The following is a 22,440-nucleotide window of genomic DNA, read 5'->3' as shown; positions in this document are numbered from 1 at the left end:
ACTTTCCAAACAAAGAACTATTAAACTGACATGGATTAATAACAGTTTTACAATTGACTGGAGCAGTGTGTTAAACCCACCAGCAGTGACAGGGTTAATCATACCCATATGGTGTACCAAGAGGTTTGGTCCAATGCTGCTGTGGGCCAACAGGAGAGGAAAGGCTGGGTGGGGGAAGAACAGAAGGGAGAGGACAGCGGGGCAGACACTCTCCAACACCTGCACCTGGTCACTTGATTTACACTCAGACACCCTCAAACTCCCTCTGAAGGATCAATGGACCAACATCTTGATCGCATCTTGGTGATGGTTGCTGCCATCCAGGCTTAAAGTTTTGGAAAGAGAGGAAGGGAAGCGTTAAGGGATCAGCTGTGTGTGTGTGTGTTTTTTTTCTGGCTTTTTAAATGTTGAATGGAATAAATGCCTTCGGTTAATAGCGACTGATTAGGCAGCGTTTCTTTTTCCTCAAAAGGGAATTTGCAAAGCTATCGGATTGTTTATGCCTGCGCAGCGCTGCTGAGAGAGATTTTCCAATCCAGCTCCGAGGCGCAAAACGCGGGGTATGCAGCGGTAACATCCCGCAAGTTTTGGATCTCAGAGGCGTAGCGGGTATCGAGAAAGTCTGAAATCAAAGGTAGGACCTTTAACTCGCTTCTGGCTTAACTTTTAACTCATGTTTGGTTACTCTGTATCGGAGTCTGAATGGTAGATGACTGAAGTGTGCACACATTTTGTACGGTTATTTCTGGATGTTGAGTTCACAGGTAAGTGCGCACCCCTCCGTGGAAAAACAGAACGAGGTTAAAGGAATCCTATAATTATTTTTTAAAAGGGAAACCATATATATTATTACAGCAGAAGTTTAATCTGTTCTGCAGTGAACACCCAACACAGAAAACCAGCAGAAATACCGTCACTCATACGAAGTAAATTCAGGCCACCATACAGGGAGCTTTACAGGCACATGATAATGTTTTAGTCACATTTCCTGAGTGCTGATTTTAGATATTTCAAGGTTTTTCACAAGATGAACGCTTACCCTTAGATTATTTTTCTCTCTTTATTTAAATGATGGCATATTAAATAAATAGAGCCCGAAGTTTACTTCATGAAGTAGATCAAGCCACAGACATTTTGCCTAGTTGTGTTGCTTAACCATTAACAAAAAAAATCAAAAATGGACTTGTAAACGTGTCTGTAGTGTTCATTTGATCATACGCTCATTTTATTATAAACAGTTGACTCATAACATCTCTGTGGCAAAGTTTATTCTTTAATGCATTTATTTTTTATGAGTCAAAGTGTTGCAGTGCTGTTTTAATGGGTGATCTTTTTTTTCCAAATACCTGTGACTCTCCATAACAAAAAAAAAAGTGTCCACATCCTTTTGATTTCACATCTCATGGTGTAGATTTACAATAAAATATACAGTGTTTTCATAGGAGGGACAGAAATCAAGCTCCCCTGGTGAGCGGATATATGGCAACTGTGTGATTATGCCAGGAAGGCTGTGAGGCAGCTTCTGTTTTTCATTTCTAAATGTTCAGCAAGCCAGTCTTTTTAGCTTCATCAGAACCTTCTGATTTTCATTTTGCAATGTCGTTATCATGTAACGTGTCACACATTAAATGAATGCCATATTGTGAGAGACGTAATGAACATTTTGTGAAATCCCACTAGTTTTTCACCCTGAATACCTCTTCTTCTAAAAGCCCTTGTTTCGAGGCATGTACCATGTGCCACTGGAGGCCTTGGCTACATGGATGTCATGAGGAAAAGAAAAGCCCGTGGGATGGCTTATAGCCCGAGCAAAGCACACCTTCAGGGAGACAATTTAATGGATGTTATGGACTCAGCTTTTAGTATTCATAATTTATATGGGATCCTCTCCAGCAAAGTGCAGATGCATAATGAATGCTTGAGTTAAGGTCTAACAGTTAGGGTACGTTTCAACACCCCTAAACTGTCAGAAATTGTTTCAGCGAGGACTACCTGTTTCTTTGATCTGTCATGTATTTCACTCGTCAACTTCTGGAAGTACGTAGACGTGCTTTGTTGAAAGACAAGAGGGAGAGGCAGAGGGAATCACTGATGTGCACTGGAGTCTTGTTTTATGCAGTTTTCTTTGAAAATGTGGGATTAAATATATGTTTAAGAAAAGGTAATATGTTTAATAAAATGTACAAGACGCAGACAAGAGGACGTTAATCTCTTTTTTTTAGACTTTTTCCAAGCAACTGTGCTTGCAAATACCATTATACAGTCTTAACACATACCTCACTACATTTACACTTTAAATAAATAATAGGGCTGTCATATTTTCCAGAGCAGGTGTGAAGATTTGGACGTTGTTCTCTCCTGCCAAACTATACGTCTCTTAGAAGGCTTCAGGCCAAACTTCTGATCAGAGAGATCAGAGAGAGAGAGAGTCTCTCTTGCCTGTCCTTCCTTCTTTTTCTGTCTCATATTTCTCATGGGGCACTCTATAATAATAGTTCATTCCTCCTTTCTTTTTTCATCCAGATTTAGATCTCTGTGGGCTACCTGCATGACTGTTACCATGACAACATCTGGAGCCCAACTCCTCCTGTTGGCCTTATGTGTTTACAGAGGCTCGGGCCTGCAGCAGTCTGCTCCGCGAGTTCGCCTCTCCTTCAAAGGTGAGCTCATACAGATTAACTAAAACTCTTTTGACAGCAGGGATCATCATAATAGTTTCTTTTTACTTGTTTGGGTTCTCCCACAAAGTCACTGAGTCACTCACTCACATTACGTGCACACCCACGCACGAACACATCCACACCACCGGTTATGTTTCCTCTTTATACATATGTAAAGAACGTATTTCCTGCCACATGTCAAACAGTGCAACACTGAAAACAAAAGGTGGATATTACGTGTGGTTTGTTAATGCTAGTGCCCTTCGAAAAAGTTTCTCTCCACACCCTAAAACCCACACGCACTACAGCCTGACTTGTCATTTCATCTTTGTCTTTTGATGTGTCTGATACGACGACACGTGAAGGAAACACCTGAAATTCGATCAGTAGAGCAAAATGATATCGTAGAACTTTAATGTTTTGGCCGCAAGGTGTAAATTCAAGATGAGGGGAGATAGTGTTTTTAAAGTCTTTTATAGGCTTTTGGGATTTTCCCGTGTTGTCTGTTCCCTTCCTCATTGACTCTAATAGCAGAGATTCATGTTACAAATATGCGGATGACACCTTTGATCAAAACATTGTTGGATGATTACAGTTATTTCTGCATCTCTATCATGTTGTCACTTCAAATGCACCCACACATGTGTACACACTCACAAACACACACACGTCACACCTGAAGTGCCTGCAAGTAAGAATTAAAGGTGTGAATCAGATTTAAAAACATTCTTTGCTTTCATGTGGTGCTGAGGCAACACGTTTTGGTTCCAGGTCAGGTTTAGGGAGCGGTTTGGTGATATATCATGTTAAACTACAATGATTCGGTGAGAAACATGGCTTTTATTTATGATTTTGCACAATCTTTACAAGAACCATCTGAAGCAGATTAGAGGTGAGCTAATCATGACATCTGTGGTTGATAACAACCGGCAGTTGGAGTCGTCATGCAGTGCTGTTTTGAATTCAACTGATTTTATAAGACTGAAAACAGCTGCTTACATGCTGTACGTGGCCGTTGTGTGTTTGAGAATAATTGCTCTGCGTTTTTGTATGACCTTTAACACTAATCCTCTTTCAGTAAACAGCTTATATACACCAGTATGTTTTTGTAGAAGGGTGCGCAAAGTAGTAGTCTGACCAATTACACAAGTTTGGTCTTGAACTTGATTACGTTCCTCCTCCTGTGAAGGATACAGGAATTCACATCTGTACAGAGTTCTCCATAACAAATTCTAATAGGAGCTGGTCCAGAACAGCTGAGAGGTGTTGAATTATTAGATTGTTGGTGAGGTCTTAAAGATAAAGCAGGCACATTCACAGACCTCAGTCACCCTTCCCCCTAATACCAAACAAAAAGGAGAAAAGTTGGATTTACTCCCCAACTGTTTTCTGCCACTCCAAGGATTTATTGTTCATTGTTTGTGACAGCGAGTCTCTTTGTTCCCAGAGGCGCCTGTGGAGGAGGTTTCGGGGCGGCTGGGGGACATGTGACTCTTTTGAACGAATGAGTCGGCTTGAGTGACACTCTGGGGTACAGGAGGCCTGCAGAGGATAGAGATCCTGTGTTGTTTCCTCTGTCACCGGGAAGTTGTGTCAGTTATTCGCACTTCAAAGGGATTCTCGTTTGACAGAATTAGTCAGCGTTGCTAGAGAGCAAAATGTGCAGTGTAATTGAAGCCACGTTTTTAGAATCTCGTGCTCTCATGGTGCTGTCACCAGTTTGTTCATACTTGAGATAGGCCTGGGACTAAACAGCAGCCGTCATTAGTGCCTTTGTGACAATATGTTGTCAAGTTGTAACATGAGAGCTTATAGTGGCCCAGCCACAGCTTCATACTTGAATCGTATGTCCTTCCCAGTGTTTCCCTATCAATGTCAGAATGTTGTCAGGGGATAAGTGTTTGCTGAATGTTTACCAGATGATGGCAGTACATTGTTTGCTATTTTAGGAGAATGGAGACATGTATAGGGGTGTGGTGTTTCTACATTTAGCCTGTTCAGTGAATCCACTATGGCCCAGTGGAGCTTGGCCAGAGGCTTGTTATCCTGTGTTTACCTCTCAGGAACAGAACCGGACCTCGTCCCACCTCAAAGACTCCATCCCGTGTTGTCCGGAGATCCGATTGCATAGATTATTTTAGCGACACCTTGACTGCATCCTGTTAACAGTGACCTCAAAAGGAAGATGGCAGTCACTTTGATGTAAATAAAGATTGTGCTTCCTGCTGAATCCCTGTAAGCCAGCTTCTGAGAGTCTCTGCGAACATTTGTCATTGTTTAAGCCTGCTGTCTTTAACATGCCTCTGCCATGTCCCAATGTCCTGTGCACATATGGTGGTCGATATCTTACACATGCCACAGATGTGTGTGTGTGTGTGTGTGTGTGTGTGTGTGTGTGTGTGTGTGGGTTGCTTTTTGTGTGTTCACAATATTGCAATAAATTGTTGGATGGAAGAATGAAAATAAATAACACTCAGAGGTAGAGTGCAGCGCTGAGTCCATTTGTCTCGCAGTAGATGAAAATTGTTCAATCAAGGCTTTCAGGAGATGAAAAAAGGAGAAATATTTTCCACTGCAGCGTGTCTTAACAGGTTATGCTCTGCTGAACACAATCCTGATCTTAAGAATTAACTCTGAGTTCCACTGACCGTGTTTCCTAAGGGACCTGCTTTTTCGTCTAACTCCACCGGGCATGTGGTGCCTTAAACTCAATCAGACAGTCAGGACACATAAAATATTGAGATCTTAAAAGCGAATATGTTTTTTAAAACGCCTGAAGTTGAGTTATATTTAATCAGTGACACATTTTCCATAAAAGAAGTGAGAAGGGTGTTGTTCAAGGGACCATAAGTTCATCCAAGTCAGTAATGAAACATGTTAAAGGTATAAAGGGAATAATGTGAAAAGATTTTGAGAGGTAACCTCTGCTCCCCCTGCTGGATAGGAAATAATAGGTTTTTCAAATGGTGTAGATGTTTTTTAACAAAGCTGCAACACTTTTCCCACAGAACTGATGGACACACGGGCAGCGCGACCCTTCAGTTTCTCCTTCAACACCAGCGACTACCGCATCCTCCTGATGGATCAGGACCAGGGCCGTCTGTATCTGGGCAGCCGGGAGTACCTGGTGGCTCTGGATATGCAAAATGTCAACAAGGAGCCACTCATAGTGCGTAAAAACTCCACCACCTTGCTTTTCCTTAAATCCAGTCTGCTATTTGATATGTGGCAATAAGTCTCTAAAATGCAGTGATCCCTAATAATCCAGTATTTTCGGGTGTCTGCTGTTCTAAAAAAAAAACAGATCCACTGGCCAGCATCTGCTAAGAGAAAGGGAGAATGCCAGATGACAGGAAAGGGAAGACAGGTGGGGTCATGCATTTACATCCTGCTCTTTCAAAAATCTGACACTTCTGCTTTCATGACGGGACAATCACGATGATGATGTTTGAATTCCATTTGCGTTACTCTTCTTTGTCCAGGGGGAATGTGCCAACTTTGTGCGGATGATAGAGCCGTGGAACCGCACCCACCTGTACACCTGTGGAACGGGGGCGTACCAACCTATCTGCACATTTATCAACCGAGGCTGGAGGGCAGAGGTGAACACAAAGACATTTACAGTTCCCCCAGTGGGATTTACGGCAAAAATCCCTCTGGAGTAGGCCTGGAAATCTTTGTCCTGCTAAATATTTCAGGACTACAAACTGGGACACTGATTTGTTTATGATTTTCCCCATGCTCCCTTGTGACGTTTTAGTAATCTATTTTTATACATACTTCTTGTCTAATCTGCTTCTTTAGGACTACCTGTTTAGGCTGGTCCCTGGGTATGTGGATTCAGGGAAGGGAAAATGTTCCTATGATCCCAAACAGGAGAACATTGCAGTTCTGATCAGTAAGACATGCTTCATTTATAAGTAGAAAAAAATCTTCCAATTAAAATATCTCATGCTGCTGAATCACAAAGTCTCTCCTCTCTATTCTCTTATTTTCTCACCACTGCAGATGGTAACCTATATGCAGGGGTCCATATTGACTTCATGAGTACAGATGCTGCAATGTTTAGGACCATGGGAGGGAGAACGGCAATCAGGACAGAACAGTATGACTCCAGGTGGCTCAATGGTAAGTAAGTGTGGGTGTGAGGAGGTAAATGTCGCTGATTACAGGTTATGGCTCCTCTCATTTTATTTGACAACTACTTGCCTCAATCCTCTCTCTGCTTATCTGGTGTTATTCTCCAGAGCCCGTGTTTGTTCAGATCCAGCAGATCCCTGACAGTGCAGAAAGGAACGACGACAAACTTTACTTCTTTTTCCGTGAGAAGACTCTAGACTCCAGCGGTGGGGCAAGCCCCAGCGTTTTAGCCAGGGTGGGAAGAGTGTGTCTGGTGAGCCGAACCATATTGTATCTATCTAGCAAAAATACAGTACCAGTCAAATGTTTGGACACACCTACTCATTCAAGGGTTTTCTATGTTGTAGAACAATACTGAAGACATCAAAACCATGAAATAGCACATATGGAATTATGTAGTAATCAAAAAAGTGTTAAACAAACCAAAATATGTTTTAGATTTAAATTCCTCAAATTATCCACTGTTTGCCTTCATGAGGTAGTCACCTGAAAGGGTTTTCAATTTACAGGTGTGCCTTGTCAAAGTTCTTGCCGTCTTAGGGCGTTTTCCCCTTGGTTCAGTATTTTTTCACACAATGAAAGTGAACCAAAAAAAATCACATGGGCGGTGCATATGCAGAAAATAATAGACAAGTGTAAGAAAGCATTAAATGTAATGAGATGTTTGGTTGGAAGTGAAATGGGGACAGAGAGAACAATACTAAGAACTGTTTACACTGGATTAATAAGATCAGTATCAGATTATGGGTGTGTGCTGTATGGATCTGCAGCAAATACAGCTCTTAAAAAATTGGATCATATACAATATCTGGCTTTGAGACTGTGTACATGTGCATTTAAGACAACACCGACATCAGTATTACAGGTGGAAATGGGAGAAATGCCACTAGAAATAAGAAAGACACAGCTTTTACTGGTAATTAATGGGTTCATTTACAAGGACAAAGTCAAGATCATCCAACACAAGGAACTTTAAAACCCTGTTGGGAAAAGGAGAGGAGGGAAACAAACAGTTGAGGATGGATTACTGCACAAAAAGAAAGAGAGCTAAGAATATCTCAACTTAACAATAGTCCAACAGTAACATCACCAGCAATACCACCTTGGGTACTTCCTGATGCAACAGTTTTACCGGGAAAGGAAGGAAATAGTTAATAAGTTTTAAACACAGCTAAATTTATAGTTAGATGGTTTACCGGTTTACACGGGAGAAATGCTTGCTACACTATTAGTAGCACAATGGATAGAAGAAGCATGACCATTAAAGAGCAGTTGTGTGTTCACATTCATTTTCACATTCAAGCTTATCATTAGCCACTTTAAGTTAGTCATTCAGAGTGTAGACCAGATATTTTGGCAGAGATACAGCAAACGTTATAGAGAATTCAAATGATGAGACTCACTGTGAGATTATTATGGATACCAGCACATATTCATATTAAAGGAAACAAACTAACAGACAAAGTTGCACAGAAAGCCACAAAAAAAGAACCACATTGATATTACCAGTAACTACAGCAGGACAGAAAATAAAGGACGGGTTCACAATTTTTCAAGTGTGTCTTAAACAGTCAGGTGCCCAATTAATATGTAACATATTAAGTTTATCTGAAGCCAATATGAAGCTTTAGCTGTCCAAATTAGTCAAGTGAAATAGATATCTTTCAACATTACAGTCTTTTTAGTGCCAAAGTCTCTCTTTTTGTTTACTTTACTTCCACCAAAGCTTAAATGGAAAACACTGTCTGAGGAAACACAAAGAGGGAATTAGATGCTAAAAAGACTGTAAATATGGCAGATATTCACTTGATATGACTAATACAGACTGCTAAATCAATCAATCAATCAAACTTTATTGGTATAAAACTTTTCATACAGGTTCACAATTCACAATTGAAAGTGCTTCAGTAAGACAGAACAAATGTAGACAGTAAACAGTACAACAATTTGAGACTAATGTACATGAGAAATAAAAATTATGAAAATGTAATAAAATGAAACAGATTTAAAAATTATATTAACAAAATAGAGTGAAATAAAAAATCAGATTAAAGAACTAGATACAATCGATAAAAAACAAAGACAAATAAAATTGATGAGGGAAAAATAATATATTAATGATAATAAAATAAAACATCTTACAACATTTAATACAATTAAAATAAGTGAATAAAATAAATAATGTATATAAGTAAATTCTTAATGGAAAAACTAGGCTAAAGAGGTAAGTTTTAAGTTTATGTTTAAAGATATCAGGTCCTCAGACAGAGACTCATATAAACTTCAGATTAACTTTTAAATACATTTTTGAACAAAGTGACTGTGTGGACACACTGTGGATTTTGGCCCCAATCACTTACATTGAAGGCACATTTGAAGGGGATCTTTTAACAGCCGGTATGAACAGGAGGAGTGATTACAGGGAGGAAAACCTCTTTCAGTGTTCATATGGACACCTGGCTGTTGTTTTAAGACAGACTTGAAAAAATTGTGAACCTTTCCTTTTTAGAAAACGAATTTAACTGAGAGAATTTGAGGGTTTTATTTATCATAACAGTTGGTGGCAGTAATGCACCATTTTGTTGTTTGCAAACCGCCAATAAACCTCACGAAGAAGAAGCGAACCAAACTGCATCACTACAAGCCACGTGACAGCGTTCTCCCCGCTCATTGGTCAGATATGTCAGAGGCAGGAGCGAGAGCGTAAACAAAGGAACAAAGGTCCTGAAGGAGCCATCAGCCGGGAGAAATTACATCTGGAAGAGCTGAGTGTCATGAATACATCAACGAATAGCACAATTATAGCAAAAAGAATGGGAGGAGGGAAATAAAGGCAGCCAGCCACAGACAGTGTGGTCATTAAATAGGCTGAAAAATCGTGCGATGGTTGGTAAGCACCCGGATGGCAATGAAAGACGCATCATGCAAGCTGAATTATAAGAAGTTGGGAGTTACAGATCATTCATTGGGAAGCAATACTCATCGCGGAACATTGTGAAACCACAGAAGCTGCAGCAGTACGTCTAGTTTGCGGGGAAATTCATCCGAAGAATGAATAAGGTCCTGCAGAAGGCCTCCTGGGAAAATATAACGTCACCCTAGTCCAGGTGGGATCTCGAGCAATTGTTAAATTTAGGTCGGATCACATCGCAACAAGGTGGGAAAACGAAACGAGTCTCATTCAACCGGACCAGGTCTGAAAACGCCCTTAATGAGAGCATCAGCTGTGTTGTGCAGAGGAAGTGTTGTTATAAAGCACATAGCCTTATTCGACTGTAGTAATCCATATTATGGCAAAAACCACTCAACTAAGTAAAGAGAAGCGACAGTTTATCATAACTTTAAAAAATGAAGGTCAGTCAATCCGGAAAATTTCAAGAACTTTGAAGGTTTCTGCAAGTGCAGTCGCAAAAACAATCAAACGCTATGATGAAACTGGTTCCCTTGAGGACCGCCCCAGGCAAGGCAGACCGAGAGTTACCTCTGCTGCAGAGGATAACTTCATCAGAGTTATCAGCCTTGAAAATCGCCAGTTGAAGGCAACTCAGATTGGAGCCCACATCAATGCTTCCCAGAGTTCAAGTAGCAGACACATCTCAACATCGACTGTTCGCAGGAGACTGCATGAGTCAGGGTTTCATGGTCGAATTGCTGTAAAGAAAACACAACAGAGGAAGACCAATAAGAAGAAGAGAGGCGCTTGGGCCAAGAAAAACAAAGAGTGAACAATAATCCAGTGGAAATTGTATTGTGGACTTTGTGTTCCCTCTGTGAAGCATGGAGGTGGAGGTGTGATGCTTTGCTGGTGACACTGTTGGTGATTTATTCATAATTCAAGGTACACTTAACCAGCATGACTACCCTAACATTCTGCAGCGACACGCCATCCCGTCAGGTTTGTGCTTAGTGGGACCATCATTTGTTTTTTTAACAGGACAATGACCCAAAACACTCCCCCAGACTATGTAAGGACTATTTGACTAAGAAGGAGAGTGATGGAGTGATGCATCAGATGACCTGGTCTCCACAATCACCCAATTTTAAACCCAGTTGAGATGGTTTGGGATGAGATCAGCCAACAAGTGCTCAGCATATGTGGGAACTGCTTTAAGACTGTTGTAAAAGAGATCCAGGAATCTAAAATATGAAAGATATTTTGGTTGGTTTAACACTTTTTTGTTTACTACATGATTCCATATGTGTTATTTATTAGTTTTGATGTCTTAAGTGTTGTTCTACAATGTAGAAAATAGCAACAAAAAATAATAAAGAAACCCCCTTGAATGAGTAGGTGTGTCCACACTTTTGATTGTTATTGTACATGCAGCTTATCTTGTAATAGGAAATGTTTTGAGCCATGAGAGAATTTCCTTCCTTTTTGTGATCAGTTGTTTTTTTAATTAACCTTTTCAATATATAGGAAACAATGAAACACAAGACCACTTATTACAGTAAATAATTGGAAAAATAAGTAACAGAACAAACAAAATAAATATAGGCAAACAGCATTAGCTACAAGACAAATGAAAAATTAAAAAAAAAAAAAACAGGGCGCTTATCAACAAATACATAAATGAGGTGACACATTTTCCCTTAAAAATTGTAGGAATATTCTTCCCTTTATAAACATCGGAAAATTAGACCAAACTTCATAAAACCTCCCTTGGTATTTATTAGTCTGTGCAATTAGAGATTCAAAAGAGGCAATGTCTGTCATCAATTTAACCATTCAGTAAAATCTGTTTTTTTTTTCTGATTCTTCCAATGATGGAGAACAATCGTTGAAGCGGCAGCACAAGTCCAAATATTTGTTTGTATATACTGGTGGCAGGAGAGACTGGTCTCCTAATAAACACAGCCAGGGAGGTTCTGGCAGTGGTCTATGCAGCCACTCTCCAATACTTTTAATAACTTGTTTCCAAGTAGGAGAAACAAAAGAACATTCCCACATTAAATTAATAAAAGTACCGGTTCAATTTTTACACTTCCAACAATAATTGTCATCCATGAGTCCTATTTTTTTGAAGTTTAACTGGTGTTAAAAAAAAAAAAAAAAGTTTCCATGTTTTTCTTAAGTTTTCACAGTTTCCGTACAGTGTTTGCCATCATTTAATAAAAAACTGATGCTGACTGTGCACTCCTAGGCAAATTAAAATAGGGTAATAGGTTGTTCTCCTTTCCACTTAATATAATCCCCAGACTCTTTATGCAGCTCCTTATTTGTAGATACCTCCAAAACTCCCTCTTCTCTGCTAAGCCAAAATCCTTTTAAGCTCTTGACGGGACTGAAAAATGTTTGCTCTGTACAAATGACTTTACTGATATTCTTATCCAACCATGATTTCACAGAATAGTTTTTTTTTTTTTCCTATCAAGATTAATGGGTCATTCCAAATTGATGAATATCCTTGCTTATATTAAGAGATATGTAACAACTTATGAGCGTTTACCCAGATCTCTGGAATGCTCTGAGATTGGGTTATTATTAATGCTTGGTACATTTTTCTGTGACAACGCCTCTCAAATCTGTATCCATTATTCCAATGTTTAGACAATTTTGTCATTTTAAATGATATTCCATACAACTCTACATTTGGTAATCATGCCCCTCCTAAATTCCTTGTAGTGTATAATTTAATAATGTTAATTCTTGGTTTGACCTAATTTCCTTCCTGTCCAGAATGATGAAGGAGGGCAGAAGTCCCTGGTGAACCGCTGGACAACGTTCCTGAAGGCTCGCCTTATCTGCTCAGTGATAGGCGAAGATGGAGTGGAGACGCGATTTGATGAACTACGTGAGGCCACAATAAAAATAAGCACTTTGGTTAAACTGACTGCATTTTAATTGCAGCTGCTTTTATCATTGTCTTATTGATTTATGTGTCATTCGTCTTCCAGGGGATGTATTTATTCAGCCTACACAGGATGAACGAAACCCTACGGTGTACGCTCTCTTCACTACAGCCGGGTGAGTCGATGGAAAACGATGTAAAACATTTAATGAAATAAGGAACGTTTACTTCAACGAGTTCAAGTAATTTCAGATTTCAGAGAGCTTAATGACCTCTCAAAATTAAAAATACTCCTAGGAGAAGGAGACGGGGTATATCTTGCTGCCCAGTATGTATCAATATGCCACAACCTGAGGGACAGTGAATGACCCAGACACACACACACACACACAAACACACACACAAATTAATTTCTTTCATTCAACCTTTATTTAGACTCAGAAATATATTGAGGTAGAGACGTCATTTACAATATAGCCAAGCAAAAACACAAACAACACATCCTCTGCGCCAAGAAACACAGATAAAATACTTGGATAAAAATGCCAATAAAAAAGTAAAAGTAATAAAAAAAAAACAAATTAGTAAAAATACAAACATATTAAAACCTAACCTAAACATATTTTTTTTAAAAAATAAAGCACTGCAAATGAGTCAGCTGAAAACAAGGGCAGTTGGAAGTGAAATAAGATGAGGTTAAAAATTTATATTGCCCTAAGGATAAAAATGAGGTAAGCTTTAAAATGTTCTGCATGTAATTCCAGGTTGCAGGTGCACAGTGCAAAAAAGTGGATTTTCCAAGCTTAGTTAAAACAGCTGGCACCTGCGTGTTGGATAGGGGCCCACATTAAAAGACAACTACGAAATAATGTAAGGGGGTAAAAAAAAAACCCAGTAAGGGCCTTTATAAATAAATAAAACCCAGTGTCTGTCACGCCTTACAGGGAGAGAGAGGGCCACCCAACTTTAGCACACAGCTCACAATGACGACTATTACAATTATCACCAGTAATAAATCTTAGTGATAAACAGCGTCCAAGGACTTCAGAGTCACAGTTTAAGCATGCTTAAAATGTCACCAGAATCCAATACTGATAGGAAAGTTGCCTTCATAAGCGTCCTTCTACAATGCCGAGGAAAACAAGTTTTATTCCTATAAAAGAAACCTATTTTTTTCTTCAAATTTGCTCACCAGATTAGTCAAACAATATTTAAAAGTTATCAGTTAAATACATAGTATTATTAGTCAAATACATGCATAGTATATACTGTATATATATATATATATATATATATATATATATATATATATATATATATAATTCATGTATATCAATCTATTAATGTTGTGTTAATGTTCATATTATTGTTATTTTATCCTGTCCAAATATTTGGGAAAATTGTATTTTGATACTTTGGCAACATTGTTCTTGAAACATTTATGCCAATAAAGCTCATAGAATTTAATTGAATTAATAATTTCACACCTCATGCAGCCTCATCACCTCTTTTTTTTTTTTTTTTCTTACACTTTCAAACATTTCTGTGGCCGATTCATGCTTTAATTTCAGGGGTTGGGTGCAAGCTGCCTCCTACCTCTACTCTTAACTTAATTGTCTGTTTCTGTTCTAGCTCTGTGTTCAAGGGCTCAGCTGTCTGCGTCTACTCAATGGCTGATATCCGCAATGTCTTCAATGGACCATTTGCCCACAAACATGGTCATAATTACCAGTGGACAGAGTATACTGGCAAGATTCCCTACCCACGGCCAGGAACGGTATGTCTCAGTCATGTTATCTGCAATGTGATGCATTTAAATTACACTTACACAAACCTGTATCAAAAGAAAACCTCTTCTTCCTTCCCACCCAGTGTCCAGGAGGAACCTTTACTCCTGGTATCCGCTCCTCCAAAAACTTCTCAGATGAGGCTGTGAATTTCATCAGAGCCCATCCCCTCATGTACCATCCGGTGTATCCTATCCACCGCCGCCCCCTGGTGGTGAGAACTGGTGTGGACTACCGTTTCACTGCCCTGGTGGTGGATCAGGTGGATGCCGTGGACGGACGCTATGAGGTGCTCTTCCTGGGGACAGGTGAGACAGCTGCAGGTCTGATGGCTGAATGATTATAAACAAGTGAACAAAAAAAATTGTAGATCTTAAATATAACTTCTCTCACTCTCAGATCGAGGCACTGTCCAAAAAGTTATAGTTTTACCTAAAGACCCAACCAGCATGGAAGAACTGACACTAGAGGAAGTGGAGGTTTTCCGGGTATGTCAGAATATGTGGTTCCCCAAAGACTAAAATACACTGATCTCAAAGATGAAGTATTACTGATTTATCTTTTTTCTATTTATCAACTCACAGACCAGAGCTCCTGTTAAAACAATGAAAATATCTTCTAAAAGAGTAAGCATCTTGTTCTTTTAAGACAAATCTGACTTAGTGATACACATTTCGGTGTGTATACTGAAACTGATTCCTCATAACCACGCTGAGTTGAGTTTGTTTTGCTTTTGTTTCTGCAGCAACAGCTGTATGTGTCATCAGACGCGGGGCTGACCCAAGTATCGCTGCACCGCTGTGGTGTGTATGGCAGGGCCTGCTCTGACTGCTGTCTGGCCCGGGACCCCTACTGCGCCTGGGATGGAGAGAGCTGCTCTGCCTTCACTCCGTCCACCAAGAGGTCAGGGACATCTCATATCTTCACAGTGCGCTGTTTCTAGACTATAAAGTGAGGATGTGTCGGTTAAACTTAATCCGTATCTCTGATCTTTGTCTCAGGAGGAGCAGAAGACAGGACGTTAAACATGGTGATCCACTGAGGCAGTGCAGAGGCTTTAATGCCAAAGGTGTGGCAATTTTTTTGAGTTTAAGGATAGCCTAAAATTATGATTTTTTTTGTTTGCTTAAAGCAGATGTCACTATTTCTTCTCTCTATATCTGTGCAGTGGAGAAACGTTTGAGAGAAACAGTGCAGTTTGGGGTGGAGGGCAGCAGTACCTTCCTGGAGTGTCAGCCTCGCTCTCCTCAGGCCACCGTCAAGTGGCTCTTCCAGAGGGAGGGAAAGAGGAAAGTGGTGAGGAAGAACATTTATATTTTTCTAAATGTTAAAGGAATAGTTTGATATATTGGTAGATATGATTATTCGCTTTCTTGCTTACCACTCTCATATTTGTCAGGTAAATATACTTGTTGACACCAGGAGTAACTCTGACCAATAGTCCGGCCTGTACCTCATGTACAACCACAGCTTGCCATATTTGCACTTAGATTTCTTTATGCATTAAACCAATGAGATAAAACATGTTTATTATTGAGATTTAGATGTGTTGGTAGGTGGATTTTGTTACTTTTGGGCAGAGCTAGGCTAGCTGCTTCCTTCTGTTTCCAGTCTTTATGCTAAGCTAAGCTAACCAACCTATTTACCGGACAGATATGAGAGTGGTATCGATTTTCTCATCAACCCAGTTGTAATCTGTATATAAATCCAAATTCATTGTTCCCTCTCTTTGACTTTCCTGCTATTTCACTCTTTTTTTTTTTCTGCAGCTCAACCGTGTGGGAGGCGTCGTGAAGACCAACCATGGTATCCTTCTTAAGTCTCTTAACCAGTCAGACGCAGGGCTCTACCACTGCCTCGCCACTGAGAACAACTTTAAACACACAGTGGCCCGTATGGCGCTGCGCATCCTGGATCGAGACATCGTTTTAGCTCTCACTGCTCAAGATGAGGACGAAGAGCCAAAAACTCGCCAAGCGGGACCTTACCCGCAGCCTTCCCTTGTCTCCACTCCCTTCCCACCTGAGATAAGACTGATTAACCAATACTGCCAGTCCTACTGGGAGCAGCTCAATCCCAAACAGCAGCAGCAGCGTAAACGCACCAGCCGCAGGCACACAGAGAGCCAGGACCAAGGCCTCGGCTAGAGGACAAGACTGACGCTGTCCAACACTGGCCTGTCTGGACTTCATGGTGGACTTTTATGTTTTACATGCATGTTTGTGCATCACCTACTTGCATTGCAGGTGATGCTGTCATGCTGTACTATACTCTTGGTTTTGTCAGTGTCAGCCTAGTAAATACATATGTATATTTTACATCACTGATGACCACATTCCAAAGATTACCGTACATTTTTGAATACTCATATTTTTCAGGTATCAGTTCATGTTAGTTTATCATAGAAATCAGCTTACAGACTTGATACTTGATTGATCACCTACCACAGGGATTGTTTTAAAACCTTTTTCTCTTGGCGCATCAAGGTGCTTTGTGGGATCATGTCACTATCTGAGACTTCAGAATCACTGTTCAATGCTTTTTATTGTAAGAAACTTTAAAAAAAACGCACATTATCCATTTCACAACGTTCATGTTTGCTTATTATTCGTCTTCCAGGTTTCATTTTACAACAGCTCGTTTTAAGCAGGGAGTTTTACCAGCTGATTGTTAAATGTCAGTCCTCGAATGCACCAAGAAGGAAGAGTTTTCAGAACACAACTGGATTACCATGCAGTTACAATTTTACCGTGACAAAAAAATAACAGACACTGTTCATAGTTTGACTTTCATGCTACAATGAACTAAAACCAGCTGCTGCCTGGAAAATAGTAATGTTTTGGAAAATAGTCTGTGTCATGTAGGTATATGCAACATGTAGTTAACGGGCTACAACATGCAAAACCACAAGTATGGTCCTTTTAAGTATCTTGAAACAGAAATGTAATATATTGATTGTGAATATAATATATATGGTCAGGTCATTGGATTACTCTTGTATTGTATGAAGATAATATGATGATATAAATGCATAGGTTGCATGCGTATCTGTTGTTGTTTGTTGCAAGTTGTACATTTTACTGTTGTTCTGTTCTCAACCTTGGTGTGTAATGATGTTTGTAAGGTGTAATGTGTTCTGTTAAGCTAATTCCATTGGATGTTGTCATATAAAGACTCCCTTACTGCCATGTGCTCTATAGTGACCTACAGTATGTGAGTGTTGAAGATATGAATAGCATACAGTGTTCTTGCAGTTATGCACTTTGTCGGTGGTGGTATTAGAGGGAATTGGGATGTTTGCACAGATGTATGAGTAAATGATACAAGGAACATAATTTTATATGTACAGTATGTTATTATAAAAACGGGAATGAAAATGGCTCAGATTTAATATTGATTGTTGGTGTTCTGTCATATGCTGTATTTTTAAATGGCTCTTTTTAAAGGAAGTGCAAGGAACAAGATATTTTCCAGTCAGAGCCACCATTCACCTTCATTGTGAGTAACACAGTGCTACGTATGTGCCGTCATGCTGATAAATCCCTACACTGGAAATGTTCGAACAAATATATAAACATTTCAGAATCCTCTTAAAATTGTCCTTTCCAGTCCTTTGTATTGAGTTTGATTGTTTATTCATATAATCAGCTACACAGTTTCAGTCATAAACAAGTCATACCCTAGTTTGCAATAACTGAGCATGTAACAAGTCCAACAACAGATATTGTAACAGTGTTACAATTCAGAGGTTTACAACTAAAATCGTACAGAACAAGGCTCAAAATCCACACTAACCAAGGACCTTTAAACTAGTCATCCCATTCGTCGTCGTCCTCATCTTCATCTCCACCATCCTCTTCACTTTCATCTGAAAGAGAGGACAAAACATGGTCAGGAAAACAAACTTTTCAACCTCACCCTTTATGTAAAGGTGGAATTAATGTTCTAATATTTACCAGAGGAATGGATGACTTTACTCCTCTTCTGCATGACCATCATGAGAGCACCAACGATGCCCTCACCTGACTCCGGCGTTGTAGGTGGAGCTGCATCAGGACTCTCTGTCACCTGTAACACACACCAGGATGTGTTGTAGTATGACAAGATGTGTATGTTTATATATGGCATATATGAAATGTTTTGGAGAAAAAGAAAATGAAAAGAAGTATGCTTTACATTTCTGAGCTTCTTCCCCAGTCGGATCTGATCCAGCAGAGCTCCCCTGCTGTCTCCTCCTCCTCCTCCTCCTCCTCCTCCTCCGGATGAAGGGGGAGGTGGTGGTGGAGCACCAGAGAGGGGAGGAGGTGGTGGGAAGTCTGAAGTTTGGGGAGGTGGAGGGGGCGGAGGAGGAGGAGGAGGAGGAGGAGGCCCTCCACCTCCTCCTCTGTTGGGTGTAGATGGTGCAGGAGGAGGTGGGACACCCATAGAGCGCTGTTGGTGAGAAGGTGGTGGGGGAGGAGGCGGGCTTTGGAAGGACTGAGAAGACTTCGAGGATGGCGGTGAAGGGAAGTGAGAAGGTGCAGAGTGTACTGGGGGCGGCGGTGGTGGAAGACCGCCTCTGCTTGTCGGAGGTGGGGGTGGCAGGCCTCCACGTTGCGGAGGTGGCTGGGAGGACGGAGATGCCCGCTGTGACTGGCCTGGGACAGGAGGCAGGGGGCCAGAACGACCTCGTGGAGGTGGAGGGGCTGGACCGGGGCCTGGCACGGGAGGCAGAGGCCCTTGTCTGCCAGGTGGAGGGGGTGGAGGTCCAGAAGCTACAATGCAGTGGAACAAGATATGCATTACAGTGCAGCCCAGCTTTACATTAGTCTGTAGGGAGTACTGAGATTGATATGGAGGAATAAAATGATGCCGTCTAACCTCCTCTGTTCACCTCCCTTTTGACTGCGTCCATGCCTCCAGACTGCTCAATGACATTGTAGATGAGCTGGGAGGTCGCTTCATCCCTCATCTCAGCTTCACTGATTCCAGCTTGGGAGAGCAGCTTCCACAGGTCAGGATCAAGGTTGTTGGGATCCCAGCCAACATGAGTAACATGCCTGACAGGAAGGAAACAAAAGGAGACAATAATACGGTGACACTTGTGGAAAGTCATTGTAAAACAACATCCTCTGTAGATATTAATCAAACTTCAATGCGTGAGATCAAGGCAACACAATAATTGGCTCAAACACTCACTTAAATCCACTGGGTGCTCCTATGTCTGCTTTGGAGAGTTTGGGGCCCTTTTTCTTGCTCTTCTTGTCCTTCTTCCCTTTGCTGCCCAGAGGTAAGGAAGCATGAACAGGTGCAGGCATTGAACGGTAGCGTGAGGTCTGGATATCTGGGTTCTGGATGTCCACAGTGGTCATGTGAAAATTACCAGGACTGGCAGATGCTTAGATGTGAGATACAGAGAACATGCAGATTAGTATTGATTTAATGTCATGCATCATTGGTGGTAGTAATAGTTACAGTAGAGACATGTTGAGGCGAAGGAGCTACACACTTTTTTCATGTGGGACTGGAGGCAGGGAACCTCTGTCTACAGTTATGGGAACAAAAAGAAGAAATAAATGCATTTACTCTTTTAATATGCGAAATATTTGAATGACATATAATATCCATCAAGTTTATTGTATCTTACCACTATGCTGCGGGGGGCGCTGTTTCTTGTCTGTAAATAACAAGGAGGTGAGAGAAACCATTTTGAATCAATTTACACTATAATACAATATTTATAGGGCTGAGAACCTTTAATATTGTCACCTATTGTCTAAATGAGGAAGAAAGAAACAATTGATCTAATAGAATTTAACAATAACGAAGGACTCACTTGGCTAAAAATGAATCTCATTTAAGAAATTAATTTTTTCTAGAAACATGCATAGAACATATCAGCCCATAAATATATAAAATAACATATTGCAGTATAGCGAATATGGCAATGAAACATAATGTTGAAAATGTAGTTTATGCATGCTCATTATAAATATAAACAACAACGTGGCAGCTATGAACTCACTGACCTTGTCGGTTTTGTCTTTGGTTGATTTTCTCCTCGACAGCATTTTGGAAGGCTTCTGCTTCCCGTTGCTCAGAAAAGTTCAGTCCGACTTGACAGTCCTGCATTGTGTAAGAAATGAACAATGAATCATATACACATGTCTGTAAAACTGTCTGTCTCTAAAAATGACATCAATGATCTAATGATGATTTAACACAAATATTTTCAGGGCATAACATCATAACCGGCCAACAGAAATTAAAACCAAAAGTTGAATCTAAAGTTGGAGGAAGAGGTCATATGAGGGTGTGCTTACATCTGCAGCAAAGGTATGAAAGTACGGCAGTTGCGGTGAGTAAACAATTTGGTCATAGAGCTCCTGCTCCCAAATCAGCCTCCCTGCCTGTGGAAAAAAACATTATTAACATTTCAGTCTCTCAATAATAATACTGTGAGATGTGAGCCATCTTGTTACTTTAGTCTCAATTCACAGGACAACATACTGCAAGCACAGGGCCTAAACATTGTTATGCAGCATTGTCATGTAAATCTTGTTATACTGGCACCATTGTCTGAGACGTTACCTTCAAATCAAACATCCGTATGAAGTAGGAGCGCTGGGGGTTGTCTTTGACGAAGCAGACCACTCCAGTGTGCTGCAAGCTCCACATGGATGAACTGTTCGGCAGAGCCATGAACAACTGTGCTACTCCGGTGGCCATAGACTAAACACACAGACACAGATATATATTGAAAGCAGTTCAGTGCTGATAGGGTTCTTCGTAGCATTTTATTACAGTTGAAATGTAAATTTGCAGTTTTGTGGTGAGGATTCACTTCCTTGTTTGCTTTCATTTGTTCAGATAACAGCTTTAAGTGAAGTGGTGCATTACATTTACAGATGTTTAAGTCATTAAAATGTCATTAAATGTCATGAAAAAATGGTATTCTATTGCTTCCTTTGTTAGGCCAGTCTGACACATCTATGTTTATCTTGGTAGCTAAAAGAAATCAAGGAACAAAGCAACTTCTGCTATAGCGTAACACTAAACCCAACGATAATGTCTAATTCTGACAGCAGAGGAAGAAATGGTTCAGTCACAATTTCCTGTTACAGCTACCTCCTTTTTGATGACCTAATGTAAGTTATTATTTTAAACTGCCTTTGCGTCAACGTACAGTAGATTACTTTAAAGTCACTTGAAAGAAAATATATGTCAGAATAATTACAATAAGCTGAAATTTACCTGAATATATAAAAGTGATTTAAAAAAGTGAGGAAATAAACTAACAAAAAGCTGTTGAGAAAGAGTCAAACTTAAACATTTTTGTTAGTTAAGATGAGTATATAATGTAAAAGTTCTCAACTCGGTGTTAAACTATCAACTTTGCTCATTCAGATTCAGGAGATTATGTTTAAAAACCAAAGGCAAGAGAGAGAAGTTTTCGAAAGCTGAAACAATTTCCATTTTCATGCGGCAACTAGAACAACCTGTGCTATTTTGGATACCTCCTCCTCTCAATTTGTGAATAAAACCTTCTATCTGAGAGTAGCACACAAGTTAGGACACGTACAGCGGATATCATACCCACAGTGGGCAATCCCCTCCCTGGTCAGTCCACAACTTACAGCACACCTTCTGCCCATCAACTCCTCCAGCTTTTCATTTTCCTGTAAGGTCAGCAGAGAGCTTTGGACGCTCTCCAATTTAGCTTTAGATCCACGACTCATGGTCCTCTGATAAATCCTCCAGTGTCTCTTAAATTATTGTGTACAGCATCTGAAAAGGCGTCCTCTCAACACTGTCAGAGTACAAAGCTATAAGCTATAGCGTCAAGGAAGTTTCTCTTCTCTGTTCTATGCACACATCTACTCAAAGCAGGAAACGGACAACCGCACTTCTCTAACCCCCGCTTTTCTTCTGTCTCTCAGACGCAGTGTTACTTCCATTTTCAGAGGGAGGCAGTGCACTATTGCATTTCTCATGTGTGGGTGCATTCATTTTAACAGCGATACAGATAACTTCTTAGTGCGCTTAACACATTATGTAGATGAATAATCAACTCAAAACAGA

At 40.2% G+C, this 22,440-nt stretch overlaps 2 protein-coding genes across 5 annotated transcripts; one reads left to right on the top strand and one right to left on the bottom strand.

Moving 5' to 3' along the window:
• The first annotated feature begins 165 nt into the window (after positions 1–165).
• On the top strand, positions 166–17,760 carry LOC137184851 (semaphorin-3F-like). The gene is made up of 19 exons (XM_067592936.1): positions 166–375; positions 473–634; positions 2,524–2,660; positions 5,669–5,829; positions 5,965–6,027; positions 6,143–6,262; positions 6,465–6,558; positions 6,669–6,788; positions 6,908–7,053; positions 12,481–12,595; positions 12,699–12,768; positions 14,225–14,369; positions 14,465–14,687; positions 14,779–14,867; positions 14,964–15,005; positions 15,125–15,282; positions 15,381–15,448; positions 15,548–15,675; positions 16,149–17,760. The coding sequence occupies exons 3-19, from the start codon at positions 2,549–2,551 to the stop codon at positions 16,524–16,526; spliced, it is 2,232 nt and encodes a 743-aa protein (XP_067449037.1). The 5' UTR covers positions 166–375; positions 473–634; positions 2,524–2,548; the 3' UTR covers positions 16,527–17,760.
• On the bottom strand, positions 16,884–22,272 carry LOC137184852 (actin nucleation-promoting factor WAS-like). Of its 4 annotated transcripts, none has more exons than XM_067592939.1 (12): positions 21,996–22,271; positions 20,950–21,090; positions 20,682–20,768; positions 20,388–20,484; positions 20,006–20,035; positions 19,868–19,903; positions 19,558–19,756; positions 19,240–19,418; positions 18,756–19,133; positions 18,556–18,617; positions 18,336–18,447; positions 16,884–18,247 (listed from the first exon to the last, which is right to left on the bottom strand). In XM_067592939.1, the coding sequence occupies exons 1-12, from the start codon at positions 22,095–22,097 to the stop codon at positions 18,189–18,191; spliced, it is 1,482 nt and encodes a 493-aa protein (XP_067449040.1). In that variant the 5' UTR covers positions 22,098–22,271; the 3' UTR covers positions 16,884–18,188. The 4 variants fall into 4 exon arrangements, with proteins under 4 accessions (XP_067449040.1, XP_067449041.1, XP_067449042.1 ...); XM_067592940.1 differs by having other exon boundaries at positions 18,556–18,614; XM_067592941.1 differs by having other exon boundaries at positions 18,556–18,611.
• Between the last annotated feature and the right edge of the window lie 168 nt (positions 22,273–22,440).

This window comes from Thunnus thynnus, chromosome 6, assembly GCF_963924715.1.
Source record: "Thunnus thynnus chromosome 6, fThuThy2.1, whole genome shotgun sequence".
In the NCBI taxonomy this organism is placed as follows: domain Eukaryota; kingdom Metazoa; phylum Chordata; class Actinopteri; order Scombriformes; family Scombridae; genus Thunnus; species Thunnus thynnus.
Note: the sequence above shows the minus strand (reverse complement) of the source record. Positions and strands in the feature narration are given on the sequence as shown.

Excerpts from the sequence above, each read along its gene's own strand:
- LOC137184851 (XM_067592936.1), top strand. The coding sequence starts at position 2,549 with ATGACTGTTACCATGACAACATCTGGAGCCCAACTCCTCCTGTTGGCC. Across the intron at positions 12,769-14,224 it reads GCTCTCTTCACTACAGCCGG|CTCTGTGTTCAAGGGCTCAG; the intron begins GTGAGTCGATGG and ends TTTCTGTTCTAG. Across the intron at positions 14,370-14,464 it reads CCTACCCACGGCCAGGAACG|TGTCCAGGAGGAACCTTTAC; the intron begins GTATGTCTCAGT and ends CTTCCCACCCAG.
- LOC137184852 (XM_067592937.1), bottom strand. The coding sequence starts at position 22,097 with ATGAGTCGTGGATCTAAAGCTAAATTGGAGAGCGTCCAAAGCTCTCTG. Across the intron at positions 20,036-20,387 it reads CCAAAGACAAAACCGACAAG|ACAAGAAACAGCGCCCCCCG; the intron begins GTCAGTGAGTTC and ends TGTTATTTACAG. Across the intron at positions 19,904-20,005 it reads GCGCCCCCCGCAGCATAGTG|ACAGAGGTTCCCTGCCTCCA; the intron begins GTAAGATACAAT and ends CCATAACTGTAG.